The following is a 24778-nucleotide window of genomic DNA, read 5'->3' as shown; positions in this document are numbered from 1 at the left end:
AAATACACAGTTTAATGTGCAAAGTTAAGTAATGAGCATAAAGTGAACCCAACCTTTAAGTTCTTTTAACATGGAGAAAAGCAGACAAGAAAAGCCTCTGCATTACATATCATATCAAAATGAACTTAAAATCATTTGCAGTCTAGACTTCAAGATGCTATAAAAATGTATAGCAAGAATGGCTAGAGACTATTCTTATAAGGTTAAAGAAAGTAACAGCAGACAATATCTTTGTATGCAACTCATTATTTTTATGACCCCACTGAGACTAGCATATCACTGAAACAAATTACTTCTGCTTTACATTAGTAGTCATGTCTCCGGTGCTTTTCAAGTGAATGCTAAGACAAGACAAAAAAAAGATATATTTTCATTAGGTAGCATTTAACTTACAAGGCAGCAGGAATGTTGTGCCACCTGAGATAAAGTCTTGGAAGCTTTCCTCTCAGTAACAGCTTACAAAGGAAGCATCTTATACTATTTTTCCCCTGAAGATACATTCATAAGAGAAATGTGTATTCATGGCCAATAGGAGGACAAAGACATACCTCTCTGCGTACCATGCTACATTCCGATTGGTCCAGAAGAATGTTTATCACTGTTCCCCATAACCCTCCTGAAATGTTCTGACAGCTGTCTGCTAAAGCAATGCATCCTAATTCAAGAGATGTAAGAGCTGATCCAATTCCAAGGGAGGTGAACCTTACCTGGAACATTTTAGCAAGAAAGAACCTGCATTTCATTGTATGAAATGTTAATATTTCATAGTTCATTCTGAAACCTATATAATAAAGCATGCAGTCGTCATTAAATCTAAATTCTCTTGAACAGCTACTAATGAATTACTTGTATTATCATAGAAGAGCATATAAAAGACCAACAACAAAGCTTTCAGTATTTGGATTAGATAATTCTCTCCATCTAACAAACAGATCAGGCATGTCTAGAAAGTTAAAAACATATGTGAACATCTTTAAGTGGTCTCAGGGTTGTGCACACCTCTATTTTTGTAACACTATATCAGAGATCGGCAACCTTCGGCACGCGGCTCACCAGGGTAAGCACCCTGGCGGGCCGGGCTGGTTTGTTTACCTGCCACATCCATAGGTTCGGCCGATCGCAGCTCCCACTGGTCGCGGTTCGCCGCTCCAGGCCAATGGGGGCAGCGGGAAGAGGCGGCCAGCACATCCCTCGGCCCGCGCCACTTCCTGCCGCCCCCATTGGCCTGGAGGGCGAACCGCGACCAGTGGGAGCTGCGATCGGCCGAACCTATGGATGTGGCAGGTAAACAAACCAGCCCGGCCCGCCAGGGTGCTTACCCTGGTGAGCCGCGTGCCGAAGGTTGCCGATCCCTGCACTATATAAAAGGAGCATTTTATTGTATATATATTTTCATTAACAAGTATAAACAAAATAGCACAGCATTCATCATTTAATATTAACTGCTCAGTATGAAAATGGATGCAGATGCCTTAACTGAAGCCTACAAACATCTTAAAAATGTCATATGAAAGAAGAACACCTGAATATTCTTTTTAATTGTAAATGGCGCCAGTGTTTAAACTAGACTTGAAACCTGGCTGATCAAAGCTGTTTATACACTGTTTTTGTAAGTAGGTTACTATGACTGTATCCCTGACTAAATATGGATAGTGAGTTGTTCATGAACACCTTGTTACCCAAACTGTAAAATACGAAATACCCCCTCAGATAGTCCTCTCGTCAATGTGGTCATAACATTTTGTGAAAAAAAGGCAGCAAGCCCAAAATTTTGTATTTAGATTCATCTCTGGTGCCCACCATCATAGTGTCATCTAACTGCCACTAAAGATCAAACCAAAGATAGTTGCTAAAATAAGACAATAGGACTGAATACACATAGAAAGCAGATATGATGAGTAAGATGGCGGCATTATCTAGTTACTTTTCAGAGTAAGCCTGTCCTGGAATTGTATATGTAAAGTTCCAGATAATCAGTTTTAAATAAAATGTTCTTGATAGTTTGGGTCTGAGCATATTTGCTTTAAATTTTTGTGAAAGTCATGTTAATAGGAACTTTTTTTTAAGTAGAGACAAGGTGGCTGAGGTAATATCTTTTATTGGACCAACTTCTGTTGATGAAAGACACAAGCTTTCAAGTTTATGCAGAGCTCTTTCTCAGGTCTGGGGAAGGTAATCAATGTCATAGCTAAATACAAAGATGAAACCAATAAGGAGTTAACTCATATTGTAAGAGACCATTCAGTTGGCAGTTAACACCTCTACAGTAGCTGGACAAAGGAAGGTGAGTGGATTGCAGATTGTTGTAACAAGCCATAAATCCAGTCTTTATTAAGTCCATGATTTTTGGTGTCTAGCAGAGTTATCAAGTTTAAGTTCCCAGTCTTGTCTTATGAAGGTGTAGTGAAGGTTTCCTTTGAAGACAAAGACCGGTATGGAGTGATTATTTTGTAAGAAGTGTTTGCCCATAGGTGACACGGTGTTTTGTTTTAAATCAGCCACGGGTACTAGAATGACTTCCCAATGGGCCACCGTGAGGAAGAATATCTGGTCAAATGCACCACAAAACCAAATGATATACCGGAGACACATCAATGATATTGGCATCCTCTGGGAAGACATCCTAAACTCCCTCATAGATTTCCACCACAACTTCAACCACCACTACTCATCCATCAAACTCTCTCTAAAACAGTCCCACACCAACATGAACTTCCTGGACACCATGATCAGCTTCAACAATGGAAGTATATCAAGAAACTCATGGATCACCCCTCTTACCTTCACAGATTTAGTAACCACCTCAAGAAATTAGTTATCTACAGTCAGGCACTCAGATACCACAGAAATATGCTCCAAGAAGAAAACCCAGGATACACAACTTAACACACTTAAAACTGCCTTTACTAAACAAGGACACCATCATGGAACAGGCCATCCAAATATTCTGAGAGAACCTACTTCACCACAGGAAAAACAAAAGTCAAACAAAAAACTTCTGACTGAACGTCCCTAGTTGTCACATACCACCCCACCCTGAAGCCCATATAGGTTATCATTAAACAATTACAACCCATACTTGATGGATACCACATTCTGAAAGAAATCTTTCCCGATCCTCTCTTCTGGCCTTCAAACAATCTCTCCAAACTCAACATCAGTAGCAAGCTCCCCGCAGCTCAGGATTCACCAACTCAAGGTGGCATCAGATCCTGCCATAAAAACAGACGCAAAACCTGCAGACATATCTACCATGCTACAATGATCAATACCCCTCCAACACACCTTTCAAGATCCATGAGTCCTACACATGCCTATCACAACATGTGGTGTACCTCATCCAGTGCACTAACTGCCCCAACAACAACTATGTGGGTGAAACAAGACAATCACTATGCTCTTGAATGCACTCACACAGAAAAATGATAAAAGACAAAAACACCGTATCACCTCGGGAGAACACTTTCCACTCCATATCTGACCTCTCAGTCCTTGTTCTCAAAGGAAACCTGCACACCTTCAAAACACAAGCCTGGGAACTTAAATTCATAACTCTGCTAGACACCAAAAATCATGGACTTAATAAAGACTGGATTTATGGCGCATTACAACAATCTGCAACTCACTAATCCACCTTCGTCCTAGGACTGCAGAAGTTAATTGACCACTTCAAATGGTCTCTTGCAACATATTTTAATTCCTTATTGGTTCCACTCTTGTATTTAGCTGTGACACTTAGGGCTTGGCTACACTTGCGAGTTACAGCGCAATAAAGGAGCCCCAGGTGCACTAGCTCACTACCGGTCCACACTGGCAAGGCACGTAGAGCGCTCTGACTCCGCAGCTACAGCGCTGCTGGTACTCCACCTCGGCGAGTGGAATAACGTTTGCTGTGCCCCCGCTGGAACGCTGCAGCACCAGTGTGAATGGGGAGTTGCATTACTGTGCTCTGATTGGCCTCCGATAGCGTCCCATAATCCCCTTAAGTCAAGTGGCCACTCTTGTCTTTGAATCGCAGCAGGAATGCGGATATGCTCTTTGAAAGCTCTGTTCCTGACAACCGGATGCTTATCTGCCCCGAGACAAAGCAACCATTAGTGTGGAATGCTGTGTGTGAAAGAGAGAGAGAGAGCGCAAGAGAGAGTGCGCGAGAGAGAGGCAGGGGGAGGGTTGGGGAGGGAGGGGTCTGCTGCTGTCTGAACTTACAAGACAGCAGGATGACACGCTCTCAGCCCCCCAGAAACCCACTCTCTCCCCCCACATACACACAACACACTCCCTGTCACACTCCACCCCACCCTTCCCATTTGAAAAGCAAGTTGCAGTCACTTGCATGCTGGGATAGCTGCCCATAATGCACCGCTCCCAATGCCGCTGCAAGTGCAGCAACTGTGGCCACGCCAGTGCGCTTGAAGCTGTCAGTGTGGACAGACTGCAGCGCTTTCCCTACTGCGCTCTATGATGGCTGGTTTAACTCAAAGCGCTCTACATCTGAAAGTGTAGCCATGCCCTGAATAACATTCCCAGACTTGAAGCAGAGCTCTGTGTAAGCTTGAAAACTTGTCTCTTTCATGAGCAGAAGATGGTCCAATAGCAGATATACATCATCCACCTTGTCTCGCTAATATCCTGGGACCAATACGCTACAACAGCACTGCAAACAACTTTTTTAAAAGAGCATTTAAAAATGTTTCTGCCTAGTTAAACTAATGCAAACAAATCTCTTCCATGCAAAGGCCCCAGGAACACCTATCCTGGATTATCAGGAAAAGAATGGAAGGTGAGGGGAGACAGAGAAATGAGGATAGTAGGGCTGTCGATTAATCACAGTTAATTGCACTGTTAAACAATAGAATACTAATTGCAATTTATTAAATCTTTTTGGATGTTTTTCCATATTTTCAATATATTGATTTCTATTAAAACACAGAATACAAAGTGTACAGTACTCACTTTATATTATTTTTATTACAAATATTTGCACTGTAAAAATAAAACAAAAGAAAATATTTTTCAATTCACCTCATACAAGTACTGTAGTGCAATCTCTTTATCGTGAAAGTGCAACTTACACATGTAGATTTTTTTTTGGTTACATAACTGCACTCAAAAACAAAATAATGTAAAACTTTAAAGCCTACAAGTCCACTCAGTCCTATTTCTTCTTCAGCCAATTGTTAAGACAAACAAGTTTGTTTATATTCACGGGAGATACTGCTGACTGCTTCTTATGTACAATATCACCTGAAAGTGAGAAAAGGCGTTCGCATGACACTTTTGTAGCCGGCATTGCAAGGTATTTACGTGCCAGATGTGTTAAACATTCGTATGCCCCTTCATGCTTCGGCTACCATTCCAGAGAACATGCTTCCATGCTGATGATGCTCGTAAAAAAAACAATGTGTTAATTAAATTTGTGACTGAACTCCTTGGGGGAGAACTGTTTGTGTCCTGTTCTTTTTTGCCTGCATTCTGCCATATAATTCATGTTATAGCAGTCTCGGATTATGATCCAACACATGTTCATTTTAAGAACACAGTCACAGCAGATTTGACAAAATGCAAAGAAGGTACCAATGTTAGATTTCTAAGGATAGATACAGCACTCGACCCAAGGTTTAAGAATCTGAAGTGCCTTCCAAAATCTGAGAGGGACGAGGTGTGGAGAATGCTTTCAGAAGTCTTAAAAAAGCAACACTCCGATGCAGAAACTACAAAATCCGAACCACCAAAAAAGAAAATCAACCTTCTGCTGGTGGCATCTGACTCAGATGATGAAAATAAACATGTGTTTGTCCACTCTGCTTTGGATCGTTATCGAGCAGAACCAGTGATCAGCATGGACGCATGTCTTCTGGAATGGTGGTTGAAGCATGAAGGGACATATGAATCTTTAGCGTATCTGGCACATAAATATTTTGCGATGCTGGCTACAACAGTGCCAGGTGAATGCCTGTTCTCACTTTCAGGTGACATTGTAAACAAGATGTGGGCAGCATTATCTCCTGCAAATGTAACCAAACTTGTTTTTCTGAGTGATTGGTTGAAGTAGGACTGAGTGGACTTGTAGGTTCTAAAGTTTTACATTGTTTTATTTTTGAATGTAGTTTTTTTTTTGTACATAATTCTACATTTGTAAGTTCAACTTTCATTATAAAGAAATTGCAGTACAGTACTTGTATAAGGTGAATTGAAATATACTATTTATTTTGTTTTTTACAGTGCTAATATTTGTAATCAAAAATAAATATAAAGTGAGCACTGTACACTTTGTATTCTGTGTTGTAATTGAAATCAATATATTTGAAAATGTAGAAAACATCCAAAAATATTTAAATAAATGGTATTCTATTATTAACAGCGTGATTAATCATGTGATTAATTTTTTTAATCATGATTATTTTTTTAATCGCTTGACAGCCCTAGAGGATAGGGATTCATTTTAAGATGCTTTGACAGAAAAATTCTAACAGTGATTACTCTTTAGAATACTTTTTTAAAACACACATTTAAAATTATGACAAGTTAGTTAAGACTCAATATTAAACATAATTTTTAGATTTGTAATATATTTCTTTCTTAAACTTGGAGCAACAGTTTTATGCCAGAGTACACTAACCTCAGGATCTCTATCTACCCATAATGGAACTAGCCATGCCAGACCAAGCCGAGAAGGAACTTGTTCTTCACTTTTATCGTAAGGCAAGAACCAGAGAGACACCCAGTCCTGATCAGAAAAATAAAAAATGAAAAGGATTGTTTCAGACAGTAACTGTTCAAATAACCTCTTCCCTCCAACTATATAAACTATTTTTTTTTCTTTATTTCAGTACAAAGCACTAATATTGTATGGCAAAGATTCTGGAGGCAAAATGTAAAGGTTAACAATATTACTGTGTGGTATAAAACACTTTGCATTATAAACAAAATTAAAATGGAAAATGTACTTGTCTGTAAGACAAGACTATTGTCTTAATATGGTATAATGGTTTCTAAATTAACAAAGAAAAATAAATACTGAGAAATAAATGCTTAATTCTGTCTATTACCTGCACAAGTGAGAAATGCTATCCAAGACACTAACTTTACTATTCTTGAACTGTGTAGTCCTTTACTTCACCAGGAGCCTCCTTTATTTTATTGGGGCTATTTCCAGAGTAAAATACTATGCAACATGAGTAAGGGTAGCAGAATTAAAAACATCTGCTATCTGAACCCAGTGTGAACTTCCTGAACTAATTTTTTTTCATTCTTAACAGAGCATTCCTATTCTGGATTTTAGTCTCCCAAAATGGATTATAGTAAAATTCTGGCTTTGCTTTTAGCCAGTTTAAGCTCAGGACCATGACTTCCACCTTACTCTTAACCCTAAAAAGCTGCAATTTACAGAATATGGTCACAAGCACATTTGGGGGCTACATTATAAGGATTTAATTAAACAAAATCAAACCATACTCATTAGTAGGCATTTTAGCCAGTTTAATTTTTCACATAAGCACCTAAGCAACTTTATAGATTATCTACATCTGCACAAAGCCTTAAGACATTTAATAGAAGAGTCCAGCACCTCAATGTGTTTATTTAGGCTCTGATACACCACAAAGCTTAAGCACGGTCTTAAATTTAATGGGACTCACTCACACATTTAACGTTAAGAACATGTTTCAGGACTTTCTTGAAGCAGCATCTTGTACATCAACACTACCATAAGCAAGTTTTAATATTGTGCAGCATTCTGTTAAAAGAACCTTCATTTCCAGAACTGTTGGGCAAATCAAGGTATTTTTATTCAACCGTACTGTTTCTAAGTACCAGAAGTAACCTCATTTAAAATAATCTTGAAGACACTATCCTTATTACAAAATTATTTTAGAAGTAAATACCATAGTTTTAGCCCGGATTTTCCATCCTTGCCTTTGAATAGCACCTCATTCTGCAAGTAGTTCCTCTTAAATCAGAAGGACTACTTGCAGAGTGATACTGCTCAGTAAGTAAGGTTAGCAGGATTGGACCTTAGCTAGTATATGTGGTACACTTAAAATAGTGATATTAGCATTCTCTAGTATTCAAATTCAGTAATTTAAAGCATCACATTTCCAAGGAAAACATCAGTTAAAATTCAATTTTCTGCTCTCTAAAGTCAAGCAAAACTAGACTGTCGGTTTGAACTCTGTCAGTAACAATGTGTCAATGCTTAAATTACACAGATGAAAAACTAAGGGCAGCTTTTAGTGCTCTCACCATATTTTTGGCTTGAGACATCATTTCATGGGACAAGTGAAGCAAGCAAAGTACTGTGCTCTTTGTGACACCTTTGCCCATGAAGGACATAGCATTTCCTCCCCATTCAACATAAAAAGATGAGATGACCTGTAATAAAATAAAAAATAAAAATAAAATAAAACAACATAATTTCATGGTGGCTTTACTATGAGGAATACATAGATAAATACAAACAGTCCTGCAGACTTCAGTTAATTTAAATCATGACTAAGCCTTTACCTGCAATTTTAGAAATACCTTACATTTCTAGTATAACAAGCTACTTGGTCAGAGGTTCATTTATGATAAGGCTGTTACCCCAGTGTTCAAGGTCCTGCTCTTCTCTTGGCTCTCATTCAGGTCTGCAGTATCCTTCATTTGTCTATGGGCCAGTTACCGAATGGATCTTTTACGTGGTTGTGACAGTTATTCATGATCAGGTGTTTTTGTTCTGAGTCTTGTATTAGTATGCCTGGGATTACAATGTATTGTTTTGCTAAACATGTTCAATTTTTAGCCTTGGCTAATTCACATATCCAGCTTGCCACAAACCCTATGTCCCAAGTTACTATTTTGTATTAAAACACCCCCTTTGGATAACTTAAAAACAAAACATCTTTTGCATGGCTGATAAAGACACACATACTTTTCAGTTATGGCAGTCAATTAAAATATTTTGTAGCTCTTCATAATTGTCTGTTGGATAGCCAGCTTTCCAATATTATGAAGAAATTATTTATGGCTATCTTGGTTCTCAAAAAAAGGGAATGGTGCGGATAATGTTGTACTTCTTGCTAAAAAGTAAATTGGTTATTACAAGAAGCTTTCTGTAAAAAAAGCTTTTGTGTTTAGTTGTTGGCGCTTTGTACAAAACTTACACTACAGAAAGAAGGTTTATGTTGGGCAGTTTATTTTGACTTGCACTGATATAAAATAGAAATTTTAATTTTAAACATCAAAACCTGCTAAACAGTGATATGGTCACAAAACTGATGTAACCATCAGGTGTAAGAATTACACCTAAAGAACATTTTCCACCAAAAACATTGCTATTATAACTTGCCCATTTGCCTGTTCCTTCAAGCCACCCCCTTCCATAAAAACCCCAAACCAACCCACTATTAAGTTATATGTTATATTTGGTTCACTTGAAATTGCATGAAACTTATTGCAGACAGGACCTAAATGTTAGCAATTAGTTCCTTGTTGCCTTCATCCTAGCTGTTACCTATGACCACTTTCTATCACGTGACACCATCTATAATCTTGGTCCCATTTTTGATTCTAGACTCCCATCTGAAGCTTTCATCAATCAAACGGATCCAACTATTTTACTTCCACTTTAGGAACTTGCCAACTTGCTAAATCAGCTGTTGAACTCTATGTTTTTGTTTCATCACAACTTGATTTATAGTAATCAGTTGTGTGCAGGACTTCCAGATATTCATTGACTGTCTTCAGTTATTTCAGAAGCTGACAATTAGATTAAAAGTAAAATGTTTCTATCAGAATAGTCTTTTCAGAGAGCTATCAAAGCTGTCGACAATGTTTAAAATTTGAATCTTAAAGAATAACTTCTGATGTATCTCTTTTTTCACTCTTTATGATAACCTGTTTGAAGACCAAAGTTAAAATCTAGACAAACAGTTTTCCTCCACTTTGCAACTATTCTACATTACTATAAGATTACTTAAGAGTACTAAATTATCTGTAATATTTTATTTTAGAAGACAGATAAGTTGGGTTATTTGGGGAGGGGGCAGGGGGGGAGAGAAGCAGGAAATATTTCCATAGACTGACAACAAATGACGGGACCAGAAAATGAGGGTTTGGGGCTTACAAACAATGAAATTATTCCTTTAGCCCACTATGCTTTCCCTAGTTTTCGGCTATCTTACCTACCTACCAAGGTTTTCTTTTTTTGCATTTCTAAAGAACTTTTGACAATAGGCAGACATCCCGTGGATTTTTCTCTTTTGTATTTCTTAATTATAAAACTCAGTCCAACAGACAAAGGACACACTGATTTTGAAAAATCACTAGCCTTATTTACCTCCTATAATTTAGTGATACTCTTGTCTGAAACTAACAGGTACAAAAATGAGAGAACAGAGGCACAAAGAACAGAGCAACACAAATTGGATTGATTTGTTTTTAATTTAGACTAATACTTGTCACTACAGATTGGTTTTAGTGTCCACCCAGACATTTACATTCCACAATTTAGTCTTCAGTTTATTTTTTGCCATATTGGAGATAAAAAAAATAGGAAGAAAAAAACCTCTCTCCACTGTCTAGCTATGCCAAAAGAAGAGTAGGAGGCACTGGATATGGTTTTAATTTAATTAAATATGTGGGATTACACACCAGATAAGACTGTACAGTGTAGGTAATTCTATATGTGTTTCCATATACTCTGGGGGCTGCAATCAGGCTTCCCTCTTCCCAATCCAGATCTCACTGATCCCACTACTTTAACCCCATCACCCCCTCCTTGTATGGGGGTTAAGAAGGGAGCTATAAGGGAGGGGCTGACTCCCTGCCATATCAGTAATAGGAACCCCAAATCCCCTTTCTCTGCTCCTTTAAAGGATTCTTCCTTTAAATCCTTTACCGATCCAATTTACCTGATCATTGTACCCATTCCATACGGAGTACCTGCTCTGGACATTTTGCCAGAAGTTTACATAACGAGTTGCGACATTAACCCCTAATGGCCTAATCCTCCTTTCCTACCCTACCAAGCCCAAACTCACTGAGGGGAGGCTAAAAATCCACCTTACCTCAGCCAATCTGGTGGTGAGAGAAAATGCCATCCCAGACCTCCGAGAAGAGCCATGACTAGCATAATGCCCACAGCAGGTAACCATAAAGTCTGGTATTTTAACCACTTCCATAGGTAGAACTGTGGGTGCTGCTAGCCTTGTCCAAGTTAAAGACGGCTTTGCCAGAACTGCCTTGGGTGTAACTACACCCCTATCTTCAGTCAGCTGTTATGGGGAGGGGGCAGTTGTCCCCGCCCCCCCACTGACCTGTTCTGGCTGTACTGTGTCCTGCTTCTTTACCTGAACAGGTAATTGTACCGGGGGGGGGAGGGGAGGGAAGAGGAGAACGTAGAAGAGGGGCCTTAATGGGGGCAACAACCCTCTTCCTACCAACCTGCTGGAAAAGCCCTGTGCATGCAGTTAAAAGGGTAATTCACCTTCTCCTTCCAGCCAGATAAAGGACCCCACCTCTTAATATGCAGTGAGGACATTATAAAAACAACTTTTGTTTTGAACAGCCCTAAAGCCAGAAAAACTGAGCATCAAAAGTTGATATTTGGCATGAAAATAGTCCTCATTTGGCATAGACTTGAGTTGTTTTGGATTAAATTAATTTTGATTTCACCAATTAGATTCTTTGAAAATTATATATGCACAGTACATTTTGCATAGACTTTTACTAAGCTCATAAAGGAATCAATCCTACGTAATTATGTCAAAGGAATTTTATCATTAATTTCATTTAGAACAGGGTAAAGACCAAAGTGCACAGAGGGGGAAGGCCACACTGAACCTTCATGCACAAATAACTTAGCAGCTCACTTAAAAATGTAGTGGTGATACTCAATATGTACACCTCATAAGGTCTTCTTAAAAGGTCCAGTAGAGGATCAAATATGGCGAACTTATCAAACACAAAAATACATTGAAATATACAATTTCAAACTGGTCAAAATGGATCTGCTTCACTCCACCACTCATAAGTTATTTTTTTATTTCTAACTGGTGAAGTTAAATATTTTTTTATTCGATACTCCTTCCCTGCAACTTGCATGGCGGACACACACCCAGAATTCATTCACTGTTCCGTTTTCACTGAAATCACTGTGCCACAAGATTACCAAGTAAAATTTCCCAATAATCATATATCATTTAACAAAACACACAAGAGTAATATGTACCTTGTTTTATTATTGCTACCACCAAAATACAAGTGATAACATAAGTTACTTACCTCAAGAAGACCTGTCAAATATTTCATACAAATTGTGAATGGCTCAGTTGTTGCAGAGTATGAACTCCAGCCTGGGTGTGCAGTGACATGGACCATTCCTCGTAACGTTCTCTCCAAAGAAGGCAATCCATAAAAGTGGGGCGCATCTGTTACCCGTAAACACTGTAGCAGTTTCAAAGCCAGCTGTGTTCGGAAACAATCAGTAAGTTCCAAGCCTTTTCTGTTCCAAATACAAAAGGCAAATGTATCAGATGGAAGTATAAAAATCAACTTAATCGGTATTATTTTATTGTATGCCAATGGCATCTTATTGTACCTGTAGTTCTATAAGTCTAGGTATCAAAATCTCTTGTATATGGTAAAGCAGGACAAAGTTTGACATTTGCAGCTTCAAGTGTTTTTCAGTTCTGAAAGCCCCAAATTTCAATTTGAAAAATTTAGGAACACTCACTCAAATAAAAAACGGATGAATACAGAAAGAACCCTGTAATATACTAAGGAACACACCAAAGAGAGGGAAAGAAAAATCCAGAATTCTGGATCCCTTGTTATGAGAAGAAGAAAAAAGTGCCGCCTTCACTAGTTGCACTTTAAAAATTTACTCCGGTCTTAGAGATGATAAAGGTATCAGAGACATTTCCTGTAGTTAAAGTGCTACCAGGCTACCAGATAAAAATGGTACAGTGTTATAGGCCATGCACCCAGCTGTTAAGCAAAATGTGGCGATCAGCAGGGATTTTTGTAACTCCCCCACCTTTTTTTTAAGAATGTCTTCCTCACTGTTACAGATAAAAATAAAATGAACTGGAGAAAAAAAAAGACTATTGCTTTGAAGAAACCATAAACAGGTAAATTGTGGTTAGCTTAGTTATAAAGTGAATATTATTATTCCAAATTGGCCTGATGTTGGGAAAGGTACAATTTTAAAAATATTTTGAATAAAACCACAGGTAGCAGTAAAGAGTTTTATTAATGCATTTAGGCAGAAACATAAGGTTAGAAATGTCTGGTTATTGCTTTAGGGTATGGAGACAAATTAATAGGAAATTCACATTGCTACTACCATGACTGCATAAATTAATGTGGAAACAGGTTAAGACCTTCTATTGGAGCTGAGAGTCAGGGATAAGGGCCAAACTGCCTGTGGCTGAAATAATTAGCCCTGAAAAAAGAAATAGGGTAATATTAAATAACAAATATTTGCTGATTTCTCATTTGTTGATGATATGATGTCTCAATTACTCTGATGTCCCTTATTCGCTTATAAATAACTGCCAGAAAGGCAGCAGAGTCAGCATCGACTCATGCATGTTTTATCAACTAATAAGAAGAAATGACAAGTCCTACCCCTTCTCAGATAACAAATTGAAAATATATTATTTGCTGTAACTAGAAATACTATAGCCAACACCACAGACCCCAACCTCCATAAAAGTAGAAAGTACTCAAGCAATTTTAGTATAGAATAAGTGAAAGGGCCTAATGTTGGGCCTCACATCAAATGGCAAACATATTTTCCACTTTACACGGTGAGGATTGAAGATACTTCCCTCCCATCACTTGCCTAGATCCCTTAAATTATTTGGTCTCTAATCACCTATAAAGAACACTGGTTTTTGCCATGGCAAAAGAAATTTTGTCAAGTCATCATTTTCTCCTTTTTTTAAAAAAAGGAGAAAAGCGCTGGTACATACTGTAATTATTACCTATATATGCACATATATAAAATGTGTCTATATAACAGATGATACAATTACCAACAAGTTTCCAATGTTTCCATTTCGCTAGAATCTTGAAATTTGGTATATTCATTAGATCGGATTGTTAAGTACAGAAATTAGCCCAAATTTGAAATGTGACCTTTCAATAAATTACTAAAACATGAATAGTTTTTAATCAGATGTCTGTGTTTCACATGTCTTTATATACATACAGAATATTGGAGGAAATTACTAAAATTATCTGCAAGGGAGCCACTGTGGGGATGAGACCTCAAATTTGAAGATATGAAGGTTATAGTTCACCAGTTTTATTTAGTGGGTTTTACACAATATATTTTTCATTTTTTTAAAAAGAATTATAAAATATGTTACATGCGGCTGTTTAAGGGCCTGATCCAAAGTTTATTGATATCAATGAAATGTAAAGACTCCCATTGACTTCAACTGGCTTTGGATCAAGCCCTACAAGACCACGCATTTGTTCATCGGCATTTGTATGCTATATGAAGATATATTCAATTAGAGCTGATCAGAAAACAGCAAGAAAATTTTGCAAAGAATTTCCCTGAAAAAACTGTCATTTTTCATCAAATATTCAAAGGAATTTGGCCAGATCTACATTTGATCATAGGCTTGTCTACAGAAGTGTTTAGTTTGCAGCCGACTGGGGCATAAATCTACTCTGCACTAGTCTGCTGCACGCTGTTTGTCCATGTGAATTCTGCTATCATAAACTAGAAGTTCCCTGGTTTCAAACCTACCTTGTTCAAACCTACCTTGCTTTGAAGTAGATTAAAGTAGATTGGTAGTAGATTAAAGCACACCAGGGAACTTTTAGTGCACGGCACAAGGTCCACAGTGTGCAGCACACTAGTGAGAGGTAATTTCAGAGCCCTGGTTGCCACAAACTAAGTGTTCATTTAGACAAGGCCTTAGCTGCAAAATATCTGTATATGGAAAGTGATCTTATCCCACCCACTATCAAGTTCTGATACTTTCACAACCTTTAAAAAGGCATGCATGCAACAATATGTTCATGTAATATTAATGTAACATTTCTATCATTATTACAATCTTTCAACATATAACAAATAACAGTTTGATAATTAATTTACGTTGTTATTTTATTTTAAAACAATTAAACTAAATGTCACGGCTTTTACCAATCTGAACTCTCAGGTGACTCTGCCAATAATCACATCTGTCCAAAGGGCAGACTGTTGTGAACTAATATGTGCAATTGTATCATCAATTCTTTCAGAGGCTCACACTTATCAATAAACCAGGTCTAAGCGGTAGCCCAATTTATAGCATGGCCATAGTCTGATCTTTCGGATCCAAATAAAAACAGATTTGACTAAATAAGTCTGTTTATGTTCATACAGTATACACGATCATATATACAGTGGGGAGAGAGTATTAAAAAAATATATGGGGTATTAAAAAAAATAGAGGGTATTAAATATATAGAGGGTATTAAAAAAAATGTAGTTACAATCTTTTTCTATTGTGCCACCAAGGACTTATAATTATATTACTGAGGTACAATATTTCAGCTACCATATATTTGAACCCTGAATCATGTGGACAGATCCTCTTATACTGTACCTGTTAGTAACTGATGTGAAGCAGAGTAGCAACATGTTAAAGAGACCAATCAGTTCTTTCTGCAGTTGTTGCCTGACAGCAGTCTGTATGTCATCTGTTTCATCCTGCTCCTGGGATTCAGGTCGTACCAGAAGGTCTAACAGTGAACTTGAATTCTAAAGAGGGAAATAACATTAAAATCTTCGATTCCTATCCTAATACCCTGTCTACTGAGAATTATATTTTTTGGTCCACTTGTTATAAGTTAAAATGTAGTTTAATAATTTCACTAATGAATACTTCTTTTAAAAACCTGAAATGTATACTTTTCTATTAGGTCTGCCAGTCTACTAAGCAGTACACAAGAAAAGTTCTGATCATTAAGTCATAGTACACTGCATTATGAAGCAGTGCTATTCAAGATAATGCAAATGTCAGATGAATTATTTCCCTGAGATTCCAAAAGCATGTGAAAAATACACACATGCAATTGAGATTAGTTCAAATTATATCCTCCTGTTTGACTACATTTCCTGAAAGACTCAATCTGATGGCTTTTAGTTGTTAATATATTTTATATTTAATGGGCTCTCTTTTCAACAGTGCTTAGGCTCCCATTTAAAGGAGATGGAGTGATCCAATTTCCATAAGTAGTCAGATTTTCATAATAAGTGAAAGCAATGGGAGCTGCTGGATGCTGAATACTCACTTTTATGCTTAGATTACATTTCATTTGTACTCTTTAAAAAGCAGATGATATGCCCTATGCAGGATCTCTTCCAAGGTAGAAAACCAAATAAATTATCCTTCTTTTAGCCCCATGTAGTTTAGAAAATAAAGCAACTGGTACCTTATTAGATCAAACACCTAAAAGTACTGCAGACTTCATCCTTGGTTAATAGTATTTTACTATCAGTTTTTCATAGTATCACTTCAAAAGAAGTTTTATTTACGAGCTACAGACAATCAGCAGCCAGTCCAAATAGAGAATGCATTACCACCATTTAAGTAGTATCATTACTACGAAGTCATAAGCTTAACACTGAAATCATAGAAGTATATGAGTAGAAACCTAACAGTATCATCTGGCAAAAGCAACACTTGCCATCAGAAAAGTCATTCACACAACAAAAAAGCAAAACCTTTTACAATTCTTTGATGTTAAATCATCAAAATATTAAAAGTTGTGGTACAGACTACAAGGTAACCTATCACTACTAATGATAAATTTAATTGTAGTTCTTGATTTTGTAAAAACAATAAGATTTTCTTTAAAGCAGCAGAAACCACTTAGCTGTTTTCTACCAGGAATGCTTTAACCAAAAGCAAACAATAACAAAATCAAGATGCATTTTAAAGGCTTTATTTGTGGATGGTTTGCTGCTATATCACTTTGTAAAGTCTGCAATTTATATTTTCCCATAGGTATATTCTTACATGTTTAAGCACTACCTCCAGAATCCACTGTAGATGTTCTGCCTCCAAACTCTTCTTCTGTTCCCTAAGCAACTTGTTTAGAAAACTTAAGACATCAGCCAGAAGCTTCTCATCTTCTGTAGAAGCTGGAAGTACTTGCAGAAACCTTTGGTACAAACAAACAGTATAACCATGGATTTCACTTTCATATCTGAAGCACATGACTTGAGATCTGAAATTCCAACATGATATAAAATATCCATCAATATAGCAACACTATGGACTTCTCTATAGTAAGGATTAAATTTAGAGATATGAACAGAAGTAAAGACAGGGAAAGAGCTATTAACACTTAAATATACTACCAAAACTAACTACAAGGGAAAAGAGCTGAATTAGCTGCCTTCTTTTTTACAATTCATCTTTTAAATTCAGTTGTTTTAGTCATATTTATTTTTTAGATTTTGCTCCTTTTCTAAGTGCAAGTTATATATACTTGGCAACTAAAAAGTAAATTCCTTTTTAACATATCTTTTTTTAAAATACTGAAAACAGAGGATCTTTTCTTGTCATGTTATTCTGTAGAGAAAAGTTTATTAGGAAAACTCCAAGTATTCTATACATCTTAAAGCTTAGATACTTAATATTATAGGGGCAGCTGGTAGCAACCGCTATATAGATTGCTTAACATTTTCCATTATGTAAGATTTTTGACCTTTTCCATAAGAAGCTATCACATTTCCATTGTTTGTAACAGGCCTTTGCTATTGAACAGGGGAAATCCTCTCATAGAGAAGTGCTTTTTCTTTGTCCCAGGCAATTCCATTTAGATTTAGCTCAGTTCTAAAGTGTTCAAATCATCATTTTCCATCTCACTTGCAGTCATCAGAAATTTTTGGCAGTGTGCCAAAATTAATGAAGATTCCAAGACTGGCTAAATCTGCTACCACAGTAGCATTACCAACATCATAGATACACCTGTGAGCTGCCAGAGTTGCTGCTATGTGGAAGGGGATCGGGGGAGAGAAGGGGGAAAGCCAAGCTTCCCCCCACAATCCCTCCTGCCTACTTCGCCCATTTTCAGCTCCAGAGTCCCATCCCATCTCCCCACTGTGCCCAAAGCACACAGGACAAGAGCTTCTTCAACTCCTGCATGCAGGGAGCCAAGAAAGAGAGATAAGCCAAGCTTTCCCTGGAGCCACTCCCTTCCTCCTCAACTCCCAGGGAGATCAAATACTGAGCTGGGCTCTACTTGTAATCCTCTTGGACCAACATATGTCCCCAGCAGTCCATTCTCATGGGGCAGGAACCTCCCCCATGGCTGGGTGGGGAAGCTAGCTGGGCTCTCCCCAACCATATTCTGGACCATTCAAGAAGTAGCAGTCTGTGCTGCAGTCATGAAGGCTATGGGTTCAAATCCTGTTGATAATGCATGATGGGGAGCATGTTAGTTACACATAGTCGAGAAAACTGTTGCTCTTCGAGATGTGTTGGTCATGTCCATTCCATTCTAGGTGTGTGCACGCCAATGTGCACGGCTGTCGGAGATTTTTGCCTTAGCGGTTTCCACTGGGCCGGCTGTGGCGCCCGCACGAGTACGGCACTCAAGGGTCAGTATATCAGGGGCCACCAGCCCTATGGCCTCTCAGTTCCTTCTTGCTGGCAACTCTGGGCAGGAGAGACAGGTTATGGAATGGACATAAGCAACATATCTCGAAGAACAACAGTTATGAAAGGTAGGTAACCATTTTTTCTTCTTCGAGTGCTTTGCTCATGTCGATTCCATTCTAGGTGACTCACAAGCAACATCAATGGAGGTGGGGTCAGAGTTCACGGTCTTGCAGCTTGCAGCACTGCTCTGCCAAAGCCAGTGTCATCTTGAGCTTGCTGGGTAAGCACATAATGAGATGCGAATGTGTGGACAGACGACCAGGGAGCAGCCCTACTGATCTCTTGGATTGGTACCTGTGCCAAAAAGGCCGCTGACAAAGCTCGTGCCCTAGTCGAGTGTGCCGTCACGATCGCCGACAGAGGCACCTTTGTCAGCTCACAGCAGTAGCAGATGCAGCCCGTAATCCAGGACAAAATCCTCTGAGCAGACACTGAGCAACCTTTCATTTTGTCAGCCACCACAACAAACAACTGCCTTGACTTACAGAACGGCTTTGTTCTATCTATGTAGAAGGCCAGCGCCCTCCTAACATCCAGGTGTGTAGCCTGCGCTCCTCATCTGACGCACGAGGCTTTGTAAAGAAGATGGGTAAGTATATGTCCTGGCCAGGATGAAACTGGGAAACGACCTTGGGCAGAAAGGCTGGGCTCGGTCCAGGGAGGATCGGATGTGGTCCGGCACCCTGACTACCCAGTGTAGGTTGTGCCTGTTGGAGATGTAGACCGATGCCAGCCACGTTTGCAAAGGCCGAAGATGGAGCCAAGCATGGCTGACCACATATGTACACGTGGCCATGTGGCCCAACAACCGCAGGCTGTGGTGAGTGGGTGGTTCTTTACATGGGAGATAAGGTTCGACGTGGCCTGAAAACGTGCTTCTGAAAGGAAGGCTCTGGCTCACATGGGGTCGAGAACTGCCCCAATGAACTCTATTCAGTGAACTGGCGTTAAGGTGTATTTTTTTTCTTGTTTATTAACAGGCCCAGGTCGCAGCATGTGGAATGCACCAGATCGAGGCTCCTCTGCACATGCTCCCGAGACCTGCCCTCGATGAGCCAGTCGTTGAGATACAGGAAGAACTGGACCCCTCAACGTCTCAAGTCAGCAGCCACTAGCGCCATACATTTTGTGAACACGCTCAGGGCTGATGAGAGGCCAAAGGGCAGCGCCCTAAATTGAAAATGGCGTCCGCCCACTATGAAACGGAAGAAATGTCTGTGACCTTGAAATATGGAAATGTGGAAATAAGTAGGGCCCTACCAAATTCACGGCCATGAAAATCGCATCATAGACCGTGAAATCTGGTCTTTTATGTGCATTTACCCTATACCAAACAGATTTCATGGGGGAGACCAGTGTTTCTCAAATTGGGGGTCCTGACACTTAAGGGAGTTGCAGGGATATTTTACAAGATTATTTTAGGGGGGTCATTGTTTTGCCACCCTTACTTATGCGTTGCCTTCAGAACTGGGCAGCTGGAGAGTGGTGGCTGTTGGCCAAGCGTCCAGCTGTGAAGGCAGAGCCCTGCCAGCAGCAGCGCAGAAGTAAGGGTAGCAATATCATACCATGCCACCCTTACTTCTATGGTGCTGCCTTCGGAGCTGGGCAGCCGGAGAGTGGAGGCTGCTGACTGAGGGCCCAGCTCTGCAGGCAGCAGTACAGAAGTAAGGCATGGTATGGTGTTGCTACCCTTACTTCTGTGCTGCTGCTGGCAGGGAGCTGCCTTCACAGCTGGGCGCCTCGCCAACAGCCACCACTCTCCAGCCACCCAGCTCTGAAGGCAGCGCATAAGTAAGGGTGGCAATACCATACCCTGCCATCCATACTTCTGGGCTGCTGCTGGCGGTGGCTCTGCCTTCAGAGCTGGGCTCCTGGCCAGCATACATCTCTCTCCAGCTGCCCAGCTCTGAAGGCAGAGCTGCCGCCAGCAGCCCAGAAGTACCAATGGCATGGTATGGTATTGCCACCCTTACTTATGCGCTGCCTTCAGAGCTGGGTGGCTGGAGAGTGGTGGCCGTTGGCCACAGTAGTAGCAATGTGAATTTCTTATTAATTTGTCTCCATACCCTAAAACAATAATCAGATATCCCTAACCTTCATTCAGTGCACATACTAGACACAAAAGGGGATGAAATTAAAGTTGTCTGGACAACTATAAATCTGGAGTGTCCTAACTTGCAAGTGCTTGACTTTGCAAACAAAATAACATTCTTTTAATGTCGGAATTTTTAATGTAATATACCTATATACCTTGATACACTGCTTTGTAACTAGTGACTACACTTTTCACTTATGCTTACCTGTTGAATGCTGTTTGCCAAGCCACGCCCTTCGAAGTGGTCCTGCAAGAGCCAGTGCTAAATTTTAAAGCCAGCTTGTCATTTAGTATATAAAAACTCATCCTAGTCACAGCAGCTCTAACTTCCCTGTGGGACACGGCCTGAATTACTGCATTAAGACAATCCTGCAGTCCACTGGTTGTGTGTGTTATCTTCAACGTAAGAATGTCCTCTGAGGATAGCTTTAATGTGTCTAAAAATCTGAAAAAGAAATAAAGGCATAGAATGACACTTAATAGCCTGCATCTTTTTAAATGATTTTAATAGCCACTGATTTCTTCATTTTTCTTGTTCTAATGAGAAAATTAACTGTGAACCTCTTAGGTATTCATTTTGATCAATCATGTCTTTAAAAAAAAATTAACCCTGAGCTGGCTTGTTTTTAAAGGTTGGTTTGTATTGAGAAGCTATTGGGCATAATTATGGTACTTACGTCTTCCCAATATTAATGTTGGTAGTCACTTCTATGAGAATACTATTTTATTTTCAACAGCGTATACTAGATCAGTGTGCATTTGCCTATGGAAAGTCAGCATAAATATGACTGTCCTGCCATAAAGATGATGATGATGTTGTTAGTGGCTCTGCGCCTTCAAATGTCCTAAAATAGATGAAATTTCCAAAGGATAGCTCCGTCCCCATTCTAATGAAGTCCACAACTCATCATCAGTTCCTCTGCTTGTCCAGCCAATCTACTGAGTTGAGGTAGCTTTATACAATACCCCAGTTTCACCCCTCATGAAAATCACTGGCTTCTCTGCTGAATTTGCTGACAGATGTATCAAATTAATTCTATTTTTGGTAGTGATTTTCATGACGTGGACATCTGAGAGATGAACTGAAACCAAAACCCTCTCACATACAATCTACTCCTCACAGGATATTCAATAGCAATGACGTCAGGCATTATCAGCATGCACAATGCCACTTCATTATGCCCCCTCTAAAGAGTTTCTATATATATATATATATATATATATATATATAGCTTTGTTCCCTCCTTCCCCCCCTCTCCTTTAATTAAAAAATGTCTGCAATGTTCATAGGTGTGGAGCTAGCAATGTGGGCCTCATATCATAAATCCTATTTCAACTATGAATAATAAGATGGATAATAAGACAGAAAAGTATCTTATCCTAGATTAGTTACTTCTTAAAAAATTTTTGAGATGAACAGGTACTGGAATTTAAAAAACACAACCACAACCTGTGACGTATGTGCAGATAACTCATAAGGAACTAGGTATGTATACTGAAAAGGTGCAAGTTAAGACAGGTCACCGGAAGGTGATAAACAGATTCTAGGCAGGAAGGGGGTAGTAAACACTTCTCTCTCTGGCAGATCTTTACCTATTTTATGCTTCTGGGCCAACTCAATCACCATAAAATAAATGTTCATACTTGGAGACAGGCTCCGTTTGCTGTCTGGGTCAGGTGCAGGCCCAAGGATTTACAAAAACAAAGGAACCCCAAGATAAGCATCTGAACAGGGGACCTCCTGGGGTAAGGGACCATATTCAGTAACTGCATAAAAGCAGCAGAGAGGAGATGAGATTTCATCCTTCACCAAGGAATTAAGAGGATAGTGAGTTTGCTTCATGGAAAAATAGATCTCAGTCTGGCTTGGTGAAAATGCTGAGAAGAACTTTGGGTAAGAAACTTCTTTACACAGGAAGATAATGTCTTAGTTAAATTTGGTTTCTAGAAAGCATGTTATGATTTTATTTTATACGTAACCATTTGTTCCCAATGTTCTTATTTATTATCATTTGAATCTCTGTTCTTTGATAATAAACTTATTCTTGTTTTCAGTATAAATATATGTCTCAGTGCAGTGTGTTAAGTAGACTAGTGATCCTGAATTAAAACTAGTAAGCTGGTATGTACTAGTCCTTTGTGAGTAAAGTATCAGAGTCCTCAAAGTGTTCAACAGAACATGGGCTGGGCACTCCAGAGGGACGCTTGGAAGACTTGGGGGTTGGTGCATGCCTATTGCTAACCTGTACAGCAAGAGCAAGGCCTGAGGAGGTAGTGTTTGTTTTGCCAGAGGCTGGTGGAGTCAAGGAACTGATCCACAGCAGGTACAGACAAGGCTGCCTCACGCTAAGGGCAGGTGGTAGCAAGATGCCTCACAGCCTTGGGTAACCCTGGGAAGCACCACAGATACATAAGCAGATAATTCAGTCCTACTAAATAAATCAAATGCCCCTTGAGCAGAGCAAACTTGTAGAATATTTAAGCTCTGCAAAATACTCCAAAATATAGCAAATTTAAGCACTTTTACAAATTATGTTAAATATAATTAAAGAGATCTGAAGGCTAATTTCTTGTCAAACCAGTATGGTCCTTCATGTATATAAAATTAACAGTTTTAAGGAAATTCCATCCCAAACAAACCAACAGTAGATGAAGAATTTAAGTCAAGTGTTTACTTTAGCAGGATATAGCACTCCCTAAAACCAAGATGAGCTGCCTCATGTTCAGCAAACACTTAGCTTTATGGCTTAACCCTGCACCCATTGTAATCAAAGGGAGTTTGTTTTTCAATCTATATAAATGGGAGTAGGAGCAGGCTCTAGATTTATCACAGAGCTGCAATTCAGATAAACTAGTAGCCCCTAACAGCATTTTTCACAACCAGCTGGTATGTGATCCTTTACCACTTAAAATGATAGCAATTTTGAACCATGAACAGTTTGGACTACAATGCAATATAAAGTTAAAAGGTATTTAACCTTGAAGGAAGGCTACTTCAATTATATTATGATTCAATGTGAAGATATCATGACTTACGCTTGTGCTTCTGTTTCATAGTTCACCAGTTGCAATAGGTTATCAATCCCATGATACCATGACAGATTCCAAGCCATCTTAAGCATGTCAGACACAGGCTTCGAGGTCAAGCAGTCAGAAGATAACAGCAAAACAACAGAGTTAGGACTAACTGCATGATGAGCAGTGATTCTGATTGGGAGGTGATACCTTTAGAAAAATTGTATTGAAATATTCAGTTATAACATGACATTCAATCTTTCAACCAAAGTTTTTTGAAAGTCTGTGAGGGGAGAAAAAGAAGTCACATTTACTACTTAAGAACACAGAACACAAATATGTCCTTCCCTTCACAAAAGCATCCTCTAGTCTGGAAGCTACAAGTTCCCAGACTAAAGGATTCTGTGTGTGAAGAAAGATTACTCAACTATGAAGAAGCCCATTTTTTTCCTCCCAAAACACTGAATACAGAGCCTGAAAGGGATTTTCTTACCACCACCTACCTGTAAGAGAGAGATAAACAAGTGAAGAGCTATACTTTGTTTCCATCTCCTTTGGCTAGGAAATAAAGTCTGCTGTCTGGGCTGGCATATAGGAACACCATAGAATTAGGTTGGTAAAACAATTAGAAATTTAGCTTCTCATTTACTACTACTCCAGCCACTACAGAAATGCAAGTTCACTAAAAGGTAGATGTTTTATTTCCATCTGTAACCTCTTTTTCAGTATGTCTGCTTCTGAACATTTTCTACCAGCATGACAGGCAACAAGACAATATCAACATGGTCAAAATATGAGAGAATGCAAGACTCAAAACTGGAGCCTCTGGGTAGAAACAAAAGAATAACTGAATAATAAAGGGAAAACACTTCAATCACAATCCAATTCCCCCCCCCCCCCCCCCAAAAAAAGAAAACCACTCAAAGATGCTCAGAATGAAAACATTTAAAGCATGCAAAGACCACACATGTATTGTGAGGTCTCCTATTACTTATTGATTTCCATGTAAATT

At 39.0% G+C, this 24778-nt stretch overlaps 1 protein-coding gene across 1 annotated transcript in view; it reads right to left on the bottom strand.

Moving 5' to 3' along the window:
* RTTN (rotatin) overlaps nucleotides 1–24778 on the bottom strand; it is a 202486-nt gene that overhangs the window by 74898 nt on the left and 102810 nt on the right. Inside the window, exons 24-31 of the mRNA XM_029914074.1 lie at nucleotides 23788–23976; nucleotides 20957–21196; nucleotides 17007–17151; nucleotides 15591–15745; nucleotides 12262–12481; nucleotides 8242–8370; nucleotides 6620–6727; nucleotides 549–707 (exon numbers count right to left, since the gene is read on the bottom strand). Coding sequence (XP_029769934.1) covers nucleotides 549–707; nucleotides 6620–6727; nucleotides 8242–8370; nucleotides 12262–12481; nucleotides 15591–15745; nucleotides 17007–17151; nucleotides 20957–21196; nucleotides 23788–23976 — 1345 coding nt within the window. The remainder of the gene's footprint in view (nucleotides 1–548; nucleotides 708–6619; nucleotides 6728–8241; nucleotides 8371–12261; nucleotides 12482–15590; nucleotides 15746–17006; nucleotides 17152–20956; nucleotides 21197–23787; nucleotides 23977–24778) is intronic.

The sequence above is a fragment of the Terrapene carolina genome, unplaced genomic scaffold, assembly GCF_002925995.2.
Source record: "Terrapene carolina triunguis isolate 2854851 unplaced genomic scaffold, T_m_triunguis-2.0 Scaffold58, whole genome shotgun sequence".
Taxonomy (NCBI): Eukaryota; Metazoa; Chordata; order Testudines; family Emydidae; genus Terrapene; species Terrapene triunguis.
This window is presented reverse-complemented; position numbering and strand designations above follow the sequence as displayed.